This window comes from Azolla caroliniana, unplaced genomic scaffold (genome assembly GCF_043228905.1).
Source record: "Azolla caroliniana isolate FFs.n. ecotype wild unplaced genomic scaffold, voAzoCaro1.0.p SCAF_71, whole genome shotgun sequence".
Classification (NCBI taxonomy): Eukaryota; Viridiplantae; Streptophyta; class Polypodiopsida; order Salviniales; family Salviniaceae; genus Azolla; species Azolla caroliniana.
The window spans coordinates 69611-82934 of NW_028230506.1; the positions used below are offsets into that span (position 1 = coordinate 69611).

The following is a 13324-nucleotide window of genomic DNA, read 5'->3' on the forward strand; positions in this document are numbered from 1 at the left end:
GATGGCAGTGCGGGTGGCAGTGTTGGAGGGTAAGTGGTGGCAATTGAACCCAGACCCTAAGACCCTGGATCATGATTGTAAAATATGGCTTTACGATAATAAGCCCTTATATGATTTGGAGTGGGACCCATTGGAGGTTTGGTGGCAGACACCAGGAACAAAAAACTTTTTCAAGTTTTTTGAATACAATACCAAGCTAGGAAGACGAATCGTTGGCTCCAAAACCGTGGATGTTGGAATGATTCGCAACAGTTGGAAGGATAAAGGCATTTCAAATGACGATTTGAAGTCGGTTTGGAGGAGACTATGGGCATTGGATATGCCAGAAAAAATTAAGGCTTGGTGGTGGCTTCTTAGCCACAAGGCGGTACCTGTAGGCGAGTGGTTGAGCTCCCGTGGTGTTGAGGCTAGTTGTAAGTTATGTGGACAGGCTTTGGAATCAATCTCTCACTGTTTTTGGAATTGTACAGAGGCGATTAGCATTTGGAGTAGAAGCCTTTGAATTGTGGCAGCCTGTGGTGTGAAAGGGAATGTTGTGTGGGGCTCAATACAAGGGTTGTCCTTAAAAGGGGAAAGCTGGAGTGAACAGTTAACCCACAAGGACATGGATTTATAGTGCAGGGCGGTAGCGTGTTCCAAGGTGATGGTGTGAGGCCAGGCACAAATTCTGAAATTTTTGAGGAGATTTGGCTTATGGTGGCCTGTTTGACAGCCTGGCACATCTGGATCAGATGTTGTAAGGTTGTTTTTCAGCAGCAAAAGATCTCATGCGGGGAGATGATGTTAAATATCTAGTTTGATCTTGTGGCTTGGTTGCACGGTCGGTATGATTCGATTCAAGGGGATTCAGAAGAAGCAGAAAGGGCAAGGTCAAAGTTCTTGCTGAAATGGAAGAGCTCTCCCATGCTAGTCAAATCTTCATCCAGGCCTAAGTGGAATTACCAAGCACCTAGGTGGTTGTTTCCACCAATGGCTCCCAATATTGTACATGGGTTGTAATTATGTATGTATAGCTGACACAAACGTGTGTCAGGGAGTTGTAGAGTAGGGGTAAAATAGGGTTTAATTCAATTTTGCTTGAGTTAAGGATCGGTTGAGTTTTTTTTGTTGTTTTTGGTTGATAGTTTTGGAGTTGTTTCTCCAAGTTGTATATGTTGATCCCATTGTGGATTTGGATAAACTTTGTTGTATTCTATTTGCTAACTAATGCGAAGTAGTGGTTTTTTTTTTTGGAAAAAAAAATAACAATTTGATTTGTTTTTTTCGCTTTCCACTCAATTACTAAGGCAATAAGGGTTGGCAAAAATGTTCCTTGTAATTCATTTCCAAAGTTCCATGCCAAGCCATTCAGAATGGCCTTTTTAACACAATTCTTGCAAGTGATTTAATCAGCATTGTGCCTACCAAATTACCTTTCATGTGAATCTTATTTTACACAAAGTAGAGGTTTGGTTCTATCAACAACCATCTGGAATAACAAATGGAGTCCCAAGTAAGCAAACTATGGAAAATCTTGCCAAAAGACTTTTTTTTATATTAAAGTTTTGCCTATTCCATGAGAAGGTTTTTCACATATTCTCCAAATGGTTATTTTCAAATGTTTTGGAGAATAGTAGTGATATTTGCCAAACGATAAGGAGGAAATGGTACTGAAAGTTGGAGATATAATGCCTAGTATTTGTATACTCTTAGGGTCTCACTTGACATAGGTTTGCCCAATCACGCATGCTTGACAAATCTAGGATCAATCATCTAGTCATGCTTTTCTATTGTTGTTTTCTATATTTATCAATAGGATATCCCTTACCTTCCCAAGTGCCACCTCCCTCCCCCACCCCTTAAAGTATGTAGTCCATTTTGTCGTACAATACTTTACCAAAATATTGTCATGTGTTATTTCTTTACTCACGATTCCAAAATGTATCCTTGCCTTGAGAACGTGGAAAATACACCCTCAAGAAAGAAAGAAATATATTTGAACGCCTTTCACAAGGCCAAAATGGCCTATAAGACCAAACAAGAGATTGCATCTTAAGTGGTGTCTCATCTTTGAGAACAAGAAGATAAAGTTATGTGTGTGTGTGTGTGTGTGTGTGTGTGTGTGTGTGTATGTGTACATAGTAGCATCCATCCTATAGTCCAATATTAATGCTTCTTTAAAAGTCTAGTTTTCTATATTTTCAAAACAACCCCATCTAGTACATATTACCCTCTAAGTTTTTCAAGCATGCCTAGAATTTTCATTGTATCATGAACATCCCTATGTAATATATATCGGACCAATACATATATCATCCCTAAGTTTTTTGAACATTTCTAAACACCCCTCGCTCCAAAGAAAAAAGTCAATTTTGTTGTGAGATCTTATGTTACCACGATACTATTGTTAATTTTTCCTTCTACAAGATTAACCCTAAGTTTTTTGAGCATTCCTTGAATACCCTCTTAGTAGCAAACACATTTGTTGTATGGTACTTAACCAAAGAAATATTGTGAGTTCTTCAAAAAATTGTGCTTTTCTAAAATAACATGACTAGCCTATATATGCAACACATAAATCATATTTATATGATCACACTTCCATGGCCCACAATACTAAGTTTTTTCAAGCATTCTTGGAATACCCCAAGTAATGTAATCAAAATTGTAGTGTGGTACATTGCCAAAATACTTTCCCAGATTTTTCAAACTAATTCATGTTTTCAAAAACTGCATGAATATCCCTTATGTAGTATATATATTGTATTTATCGAATAACGCCACGTTTTTTCAAATATTTCTGGCATGGCTACCATCTAAGGTAGTCAATGTTTTTGTACAATGTTTAACCAATATGCTAGCCCAAGTTATTCGGATGATTTCTAGATTTCTATAATCATATGAATACCTTTTGTTTCATGGTATACAATATTATCATTCGGATAACATTGAACTTAGTATGATGGATACTTTATATTTCATAAAGTTGTTGTGTGCACTCTTTAATTAGTACTGTTTGAAACTTTGGTAAATGCCTAATGAGCTAGGGAGGTAGCTTAATGGTTTGCACTTTATTTTTTAGAATTGATAGGTCTCATGTCAAAAGAATTCGAGTATTTCTTTGAAACTTAGGGATATTCTTGTAAACGTATAACTTGTAATAGGGATAGCTTAATTGCCTGCACTCTCTTTTTAGGACTGATATCATCAGACTTTCTACGACAACTTGTTGAGTGGTTGTCTTCTTCAATCTTTATATTTCATGGTTCTAAACTTCTAAAGTCAAATTTTAGGAGCCATCCGGTTGCATGATCTCGAATAAAGTTCCAAAGGCTTTTAGAGTAAGTGTAACATCAAACCCATTGCTAGAAACTAAAAACCCTACTATTTTATCGGCTTAAGCATGCATTGATGAGTTCACACTAGGATGCCCAAATACATTTCCTCCCTAATATTGCTAGGTGTTACGGGCATGACCATATAATATCCCGTGGTGAGAATTTACCGTAGTATTCTATACACATGGATAAGTGTGAGGGTTAAATGAGAGTGTAAAGTAGGGGAGGATTACTTTTAATCCTCGGGATTGAGACAACCCATTAGGCCAAGTGTGAACTTGCCTGGGGGCCTTGGGTATCGCTATAAATATGAGGCCTAGTGTTGAGAATCGACGCTCCGATTCACCTTCTTCTCTCGGCCACAACCGAGGAAACACACGAATCGTTGTTGCAGAAAATGGGAAATACAGAGAAAGACACGATAACACAGGGATTAACGTGGAAAACCCTGTACGGGAAAAACCACGGGAGTACAAGACTCCGAACCAAAACTATGCACAGAGAAATATACAATGGCGAGCTGCAAGGCGACGACCTTGAGCTCGCTGTCCTCGCCACAGGCGGCGGTATTACACAGAGGCGTCGACCTCTTCCTCTCTCACGCTCTATCTCTCTCACGGCTGCTCTCTCTTCACTCCTCTAGAGTGGAAAAACAGAAAAATGAGTAGCAACATAAACTGTTTGCCCTAAGTCATATTTATACACATATGACTTTCGGGCTATTTACAAAATGTAGCCTCAAGGGCTCTTGGCAAACATATTCACAAATATGTCCCCGCATCCGGATCTCCCTCCGGGTACATTCGGCATCCGGCTCCGTAACCGGGGTCTTCATCATCCGGCTCCGTAACCGGGGTCTTCATCATCCGGCTCCGTAGCCGGGGTCTTCATCATCCGGCTCCGTAGCCAGGGTATTCATCATCCGGCTCCATAGCCGGGGTCTTCATCATCCGGCTCCGTAGCCAAGATCTTCGTCATCCGGCTCCGTAGCCAGCAACCGGGCTTGCCGTCATTTATCTCCGGACATCCCATCCGGAGGGACCGAAATCCCAACACCTAGCTACCCTCATTTCGTCATCTTTTGACTACGTCAAGACTCTAACGTTGTGGTGGTCAACTCTTTTAGCGAGCGCGCCAGCACCAGGTACAACTCGACGCCGCGGTAGTGGTATGGGACGCCGATCGAGGCTCAAGTCCGTCTCGATCCCTTCGCTCGAGGGTGGTCAGGTGGATCGGCACCCTTCTTTCTCTCTCCTTTCTATCTATCTATCCTTTTTTCTTATCATATGCTTACGTTAGATCATAACTCTAATAGCAGGTCTTTTGTTATGATGTTTACAAACGTAGATATAGATGGGGCATATGCGCTACAAGACACAATGTATGAGTGAACTAACTTTGTCTGAAACATTTTCATTATGGTGAATATCAATACAGTTTGACATACATGATGTGTCATACATGCTTTGAGATATGATGTATACATGGTTTGAATCAACATTAGTCAAAGCTTTTGTATTATGGTTGATGGCAATAATATTGTCATAATGGTGGTTAAACCTTTTGGACATATTACTAATGCAATGTGTGTTTTCCCGGGTATTGAACATTTCCTTTTCTATTATATTTGCAAGCTTCGCATGATTAGGTGGAGAGTGTGAAGATTTTGAGAGTTTGGGGCAAGATTTAGGTGTTATGGGAATGCAAAACAAAAATATAAAATATGGAATTCTGGGGGGGGGGGTGGAGATCATTGTATCGAAGGGTCAATTAAGATATGAGAGCCAAACGACGCAAGTGTGTATTTTGCTCACAAGCAAATTTCACACTATTTTTATGCATAAGCACATTTGAGGTCCTTTAAGAGTTACCACTATCAAATTCCACCGAGTATAAGGGGATTTTGTATACAAGTTCTATCTTAATAATGCTCTTACCAAAATAAAATAAAATTTGACATTTTCCAACATCTAGGGATTGTTTTGTTTAAGATGATGGCACTTTTGACTTTGGCTATGTGCATAATCACCCACATTAGAGGGGAATGGAACCGATATTCCAAGCATTAGGGAGACATTGATGTCTTTCCATGTAATCGTGCACCAAATGTTGGTTCAATGCAAGACATACTAGGTTAGAATTATGTGCCTCGTCTCAATTTGTCAAGTTTTTAGAATCCTCAATCAGTAGCAAGCTAACCATCCAACTTGTATGTTGTTTTGTAGTACCCCCAACATGATGATAACACCATTTTCGCAAAATCATCACTTCTCTACATGAAAACCAACTTCAAATTCGGTTGATCCAATGCATGCTTACATCAGTTAGCCTACAAATTGACCCATCCTTTTTCAAGCTACTGTATCCAATTAGTGTAAGCATCGAGCTTTTGAGGCTGGATTATTAATGTATTGAGTGAGGTTCCTTGAGAATTTAGTGAACTTACATTGGAGAAGGAAGCAACAATACAATATTTAGTGAAATCTTATTTTTCACTCAAGCAAATAATCGCACATCCTAATGGGATTGCCCTTTGGGCAAACCTAAAAGGCCTCACGTGATAATTATTACGAAATTTGTATTTCCTCGGAAAAGAATTGCAAATCGCTAGGAAAAGTGAAAGGTTGCAAGATTGAAGAATTTTAAAATAAAATAATGGTTGCATATTTTAGGGAAGGACAGGGGATGTTGTAAGACTCAGGAGGTGAATTCTTGATGATTTGGGAATTCTGAAGCTCTGTGTTCCGTTCAAGACATATATGTCACTATTCTGAAAAAGGGGTTGATGATTACTTGAAATCCCACCTATTTTGTAGGTTGTAGCTGATATACCTTTTTTTTAAACTAATGGAAGGATATTTTGTTTAAAAATAATAATAATTCTTGATGATTTGTACACTTTTTGCATGGCAAGGATTATTTGTTACAAACAAGAGTCATTCACTTAGTTAATCATAGATCATTTAGGTACAAATTTTTTAAACAAGGGCATGTGCATAGGGTCATTAAATACACGTGGAAATAACTTTGCGCTCAACTGAAATTGAAAATGAGGTGTCCACACACATAAAGATCTAGAAGTGTAATGTTTGTATATATATACATATACACACACACACACACACACACACACACACACACACACACACACACACACACACATATCATATATGGGTATGTAATGCTACAAATAGATTCGGAAATAGAAGCAAATACCATGCAAGAATCTCATGGATACATGAAAAGTTTAAATGTTTAATATATATAGCTTCAGCAATTGAAGGTGTGCGTTAAAATGTGTAATTAAGCAATTAATATAACTGTAGTGAATATACCAAAGTTGAAGAAACTACTATTTATATTGGCAACTACGATACAATAGTTTTGATACATTTAAACAATAAAAGGGTTCTCACTTAATGGCTAAAGGACATCCGAATGGAAGAGGTAATACAAGGAGATGTTGAGAAGGTTGGTTTGGGTAGAACTATAAGAAATATATGTGAGGCCTACGCTATGGGCCGATACCAGGTACAATTGGGTGAAACTTTCACTTCAATAGCATGTGAGGCTCCAATATTGTGGATTATCTTTTAAAGGAACAACGAATGGTTTCATAAGTAATATAATGTTTTAAAGTAAACAAGAGTCAAGAAGTCATTGTATGATCATGTTGCCTTAAATATAAATGCTCAAATCTTGTATAGCCCCCCATTCTTGTCCATGTTGAAAATAACCATTTGAGAATCCAACCACGAAAGTAAAGTGAATATGTTGTCAATGTATAGGTATCATTAGTAGATGTGAATTTGCCGATAGACACTCGTGCTCATAAGCAACTCTTTGCAAATATTCCACTCGATTTATAACAAAATGTCATTCGTACTATATTGAAAATAGCATAAAGTTCTGATAAGCACTTTTTTAGTCTCGAATTAATCTCTCCCCCCCCCCTTTTCTCAGCCATAAATTTAGCTTAACCTTCTAATGTTTGAGTGAAAGTATTGAGCCTTTATATCCAGCACTTAAGCTCTATTATTAGTAGGTGTGGTTAATTAAAATCAAGAGTAAATACTCACTAGAATTTTGTATAATTTCTTGTTGCTTTCCTTTACTTTAAGTTGCCTTAAAGTTAATAATGTCTTTATTGTATTTGTTAGTTTATAAGAGAAGGACATGATTAGAGGATTTACTTAGGTTAGCTCTTTGGGTGCTTGCTAGGTACACATTGAGAGTGGTTGACACCCACTTCACATACACTTGGGTGCATATCCATCCAATCCTATGCACCAATTTGATGCAAAAGGTGACTATTAGTTCATTGCATTGACCCAATCCAACATGTGATAGGGTGGAAATGGTAGCACATCTCCCTTGCATTTAGTCTAATCGTGTAGGCGTGATACATCCAACTAATGCTTTAAAGTTCCCACCACAAATATGGTTTAGTCAATGAAGGTTTTAACTTCTAGTATATAACATTTTAGGATTATTTCTCAAATATTTACATCAATTAGAAACCTTGTAGCTAAATTTAAGATTGTACCACAAGTACTATCATATATTTGCTCTTCACATGTTTGTTCATACCATCAAGTTTTCCCACAAAATAATGTTTAGATGAACATCCTTATTCATAGATGTAGCAATACCTATTTGGGGAGAGGACGACTATCCCTACCATAATTGAGATATTTTGTATACTTTTGTTTGGAGGATGGCCTTAGATGTTCATATCTAACACATGCTTCATTGATCCAATCACTAATTCATGGGAGGAGATGTCGGGGTATATACTTACTCAAAATGAAAAAGTCGAATTGTGTAAGCATGAAAGATGAGTACATGACAAATTGCTTAATGAGCAAACTTCTTGTTAATTAGCATATAAACTCGTATGAAAACCAAGCACTTGGGAGGCAATCTACATGTAGACTATGAAAATGTTCACTGATTGAGTTCAAAAAGTTGTCTCCCACATTAAAATATATGGTTTAGTGGACTATCACGGCTTTTTAGACGCAATCGAGTCTAGTATGCTTCATGAATCATAGGCAGCTAGAGGGAAAGTTACAGTAAAGCCTATATTTCGAGGTCGATTCTACTTTTAAAAAAGAAAGTCTTATTTATTTTCCCCACAAGAAATAACTGACACTTCCTTGTGGAAATACGACCAGGGTTTTCTTTTTGTGTGTGACATAGTGCAGCATCGAAGGTTGTCACCCAAGGAGTTGAGGTTTTATTTTCGAGAAGAGAGTGGGAGGGGGGGAGTATGCATCATCCATTGGGGGTGCCAGGGAGGGACCATGTGATAGTGTCTCATCTTGTCGAAATCGTTACAGAAGAAGAAACCTTACAAGACACTTGTAGGAGTACTAGTAGGAGGAGGAGGAGGAGGAGGATGTGATTGGAATCACAAGAACTCTTGGTTTTGTTCTTACCCGAGAAGAAGAATCTAATCATTTAAAAAACTAAAGAAAATATAATAATTACATAATAAAAGGGAAAATAATAATAATAATAATAATAAATCCTCTATAAGATTAGTGAATTCAACAAAATGTACCCTTGCGTTCTATTATGTAAGTTAAGAAGAGAAAAACGAATTAATAAAAAGGTGGGGAATACAAAATAATAATTCCTAGAACATACCCTCGTATTTCCAGGAAAATGCCCTTAGGTTTTCTGTATTTCCCGAAATGCCCTGCCCCCCTTCCAGACCTCCCTCCCCTCCCGCCCCCCAAGAAAACAGAAAACCAAAAAAACTGTCTCTAGGGTGTTCAAATTGTATGAGGGGAAAATTTTAAGGCATCATACTGGGTGATGGAAAATTAGGTCACAAAATTGATTGGGTTGAGCCATGGGTGCAGGGTTGATCCATTCAAATATCTGGGTTGAATTAAGTAGGTGACATTGTGGACGGCCCATAATGTGAATTAATGTTAGAATGTGATGATAGAGAATGATTAGGGCGAAATTTTCGACGAGTGTGAATGATCAGGGTTAGGGTTTTGATGGACAGAAATTAGGGTTAATTAATTTGATGCGCGTGGAAGGGGGGGGGGGGGTGATAATGAGAATTAGGGTTAATTTGACGACCGCGAGCGATGAAGATGCTGATGGAGATGATGAGGATAGCTATGGCGTCAGTACAGAGAAATGCACGCACACAGAGACACAGAGAGAGAGAGAGAGAGAGAGAAAGAGAGAGACAGGAAAACACACGCTTTCTTTCTTCTTCGTCTTCTCGCTTTTCGCTTTTGTCTTTTTCTCTTCTTTCGCCCTTCCTCTTCTCTCCCAATATCTTATCTATCCTGTCTATCACTCATTTGCATCTCCCCTGTTCTAACTTCTTCTTCTTTATTCATTCATTCATTCTATCCCTAACCCTAATCCAGCCCTAATTCCAATCCCTAGCCCTAGTTTAAAATCCTTAACCATTATTCAAAATCCCTAACCATTGTTCCAAATCCCTAACCATTGTTTAAAATCCTTAATCCTACTCCGAACCCTAACCCAAGTCCTACTTCAAATCCCCTAGACCTAGGTCAAACTTCAACTCTAACTCTATTGCAAATCCCTTAACCCTAACCCTAGTTTCCTCATCCCTATCCTTACCTTAACCCAAACCCTAATTAAAATCCCTGTATCAATCATCATCTTCTTCTTCTTCTTCTTTCTTAATAGCACTCCCCTGTTTCCCCTCGCTATTTTCCCACTGTTTCTTATTTGTTGTTGCTTCTTTCCTCAGGTTTCTCGTCATATACTCTTTTCTTCTGTTTTTCCGGCTTTGCCTTTAAGTTTAACCTGAGGATTTCTTTCTGTCTTTCAACGGAGTGAAACGGAAAACATCAGAGTAATGGCTCTCTGTCTTGAGATTCCTATCGGGTTCAAGATGGCCAAGCAAGTCATACACTCTCTCCCGCATGGCAACCATCACCATGGTTTCTTCATATTTTGATCATTCTTTGCTTCTTCTTCTTCTTCTTCTTCTTCCTCCTCCTCCTTTCTTTCTTTTGTTATCAGAACTAGTTGTAGATGAATATATATCTGTATATATTTAATCCACTCCACATGTCGTTCTTCTCATAGCTCGTATGAATATTATCTACATACCTCGTTTTGGCTGTTCTCATAGATTGTATTCATGCATCTGTCTGTCTATCTATGTTTGATCTAATCCAGTTTGCCTTTTAGTTACCGTAGATTGGATGCATCTATATGTCTATCTGGCTTTAGATTTGATCTGATCCCTGGGCCTAGCTTGTTCTCGCAACTTGTATGCATACATATCTATCTATATTCTGATCTGTATATTTGATCTAAAATCCACTTGTCCTAAGTCCATACTCCATTCCATGGCTTGGATCAATGGCGTTATCATGGGACCTTATCATTTGGACAGCATGATCCAAGCTCGAGAAGAAGATACTGCCACAAGTCTTCAATTACCTCATCATCATCATCATCATCAATCGCTGCAAGGGTTTGTCTCGTCGTGTAATTCGACCTCCCTTCCGAAAGGTAATTAATATAACTGTCGCCCATGATTATGAATCAAAATATACCATCCTGGTTTCCTTTGAATTCTTTTAAGATCGAACCTTAGGATTTAACATAAATGGAACAGTTTATGAATTTAGAGACCGGCAGTTTCAGAAACGTTAAGATCTTTAGGATTTGCTCCGCATCCTCGTAGTGGAATTCAAGGGATCAAGGATGGGTTAATCATAGAATTCAAAGATTGATGATGGGTTGGTTTAAACTTTATACTCCTGTGCCTTGTTCACCCCCCAATCAGGAAACTAACTAAACATGCAAAGGATGCAAGTACTAACCATGCCCTAATCACATCCATTAACCGTGATTCACTTACTAATCACACCACTTGTGCAAATCCATTGATGCATATGTTCTCTATTATATGTTGTTAATAACTCGGGACCACATGATGACTTTGTAGCTCGACCAAGTAGAGGTCTCAATAAGAGAACCCTTAGTCGATACTCCATAAAAGATGACAATGCATTCAATGACGACGAATTGCTATACAACCTCGGTGATCATGATTTTATCGATGACATGACAACTAACGATAATCCATCCGAGAAGAGACGCCGCCTCACAATGGAGCAAGTCAACTTCTTAGAGATGAGCTTCAACAATGATCTCAAGCTCGAACCTGACCGGAAAACTGAAATTGCAAAGCAATTAGGGATTCGGCCTAGACAAGTTGCGATCTGGTTCCAAAATAGGCGAGCCCGATGGAAGAATAAGCAACTCGAACAAGACTATGATGCCTTGAAGGCCAATTATGAAGCTCTAGTTAAGGACAACGACAATAGAGCTAAGGAACATGGCGCCATTGTGGAGGAAAACATGAGGTTACTTGCTGAGGTCAAGCTAGCTAATCTTTAATTCTTCGTTTTGTTCCATTACCTTTCCATTTTTCCTTATAATCTTGCTTTTAAGCTCACAAGTGATTTTAGGCCATTTGTTTTCCATGTAATGAGATTAAATGTCCCACTTCACCTTTCTTAGAGGTTTTAGCATTACCATAAGTTTTGTAAGCAAGGTATCACACATGTGAAAACAATAGTCATCTTGGAAGATTTTGGAATCTTGGATAAATATAATCATATCATTCTAGAGTGTCCTCGAAACTTTGGGACAACCAAAACTTAAGATCTCGTGATAATTTCATTGTAAACATTAAAGAACATTCTAAAAGCTTTTGGAGGACTCCTTGATATTTTAAGGATGTGTTTCTTGACATGAGGTTCTCTTTATACTTAGTTGTGTGTGTGTGTGTGTGTGTATAGAGGGGACATTTCAATGTTATGAATATTTGTAGTCCTTGGAATTACATAAGCTCACACACACGTTAGGTGGGAAAATGTCTAAAACTTATTGTAATATAACATTTGATACCATGTTTTGTCATTATCTTGCTTTCTGACATATGTCATGTGTTTATAGGTATCGCGATTAAAGAGCTTGCTAGAGAAGCAACAAATTAACATATTTTCTGATGATGCATTAATGGTTAAAAAGGAGGAGGAAACAAGTGGGAAGTCAGAGCTGACATATTACTCCCCCACAAAGTACTCTGGTGAGGATCAAAGCGATGATTCAGGGCAAAGCAATGAATCTCAACCTTCTTTGGATGAAGAAGAAGAGTTAAATCCATCGGTAAAGATAGAAGAGGAGGAAGGAGAAGGTGATGATTTGCATTTAATACAAAGTGATGATATTCTATTGTTTCATCAAATTGCAACCACCCATGGCAATGGCATGACATGCATTAATGACGATTCATACTTGATATTCAACTCATGTGAAGACCAACTGGGTGGGTTCCCATCATGGTATGGTTAATGATGTGGCTTCTTTATTATTATTATTATTATTATTATTATTATAGGTAAGTGTGGCAAGTATATATATCCATATGTCCTAATTATATATTGTTCAACTTGTATGTTGGAATGCATATGCATATTAGAGTAATAAATCCTTTTTCCCAATGTTTTATGAATCATTGAATTAGTAAGACAAGTTTTCATCACACTTGAGCAGTCTTGCTAAGTGGGCTATATCATTGGTCCACATGTACATATAATGTATATGTTTGTAATACGTTGGAAAGAAGTGGATTCAAAAATCATTCAAGAATGACAAAACTCTTTTTCTAGGTTGTTTCAAATTGGCATATCACATGTGGAGAGAAATGTTTCAAGAGGTAATATAGCACATCTACATTCTTTCCCACTCTCTTACAATTACACACAAAATCTACTAACTTCTATAGTCAAGGTGGTATTTTGTTCTCCATGGCCTTGAGCCATCATCATTGAGATGCAAGATGTACGTATATAAGCTCATTACTCTCCTCCACGGTAAGAGACGTTGTTCCCTTGATATACCTTTCATGCCTTTTTTCTCTATAACAAAGATATCCAAGGACACCTATAAGTGCATTAGCCCTCAGAATGAATTTACAAGTT

The 13324-nt window shown here is 37.9% G+C and overlaps 1 protein-coding gene across 1 annotated transcript; it reads left to right on the forward strand.

Annotated features, from left to right (window-relative positions):
- The first annotated feature begins 10408 nt into the window (after positions 1-10408).
- LOC147849388 (uncharacterized) lies at positions 10409-13000 on the forward strand. Its single transcript, XM_087337586.1, has 3 exons — positions 10409-10841; positions 11281-11714; positions 12297-13000. The coding sequence occupies exons 1-3, from the start codon at positions 10676-10678 to the stop codon at positions 12693-12695; spliced, it is 999 nt and encodes a 332-aa protein (XP_087193712.1). The 5' UTR covers positions 10409-10675; the 3' UTR covers positions 12696-13000.
- Positions 13001-13324: the final 324 nt, after the last annotated feature.

Excerpts from the sequence above, each read along its gene's own strand:
- LOC147849388 (XM_087337586.1), top strand. The coding sequence starts at position 10,676 with ATGGCTTGGATCAATGGCGTTATCATGGGACCTTATCATTTGGACAGC. Across the intron at positions 10,842-11,280 it reads TTCGACCTCCCTTCCGAAAG|CTCGACCAAGTAGAGGTCTC; the intron begins GTAATTAATATA and ends ATGACTTTGTAG. Across the intron at positions 11,715-12,296 it reads ACATGAGGTTACTTGCTGAG|GTATCGCGATTAAAGAGCTT; the intron begins GTCAAGCTAGCT and ends ATGTGTTTATAG.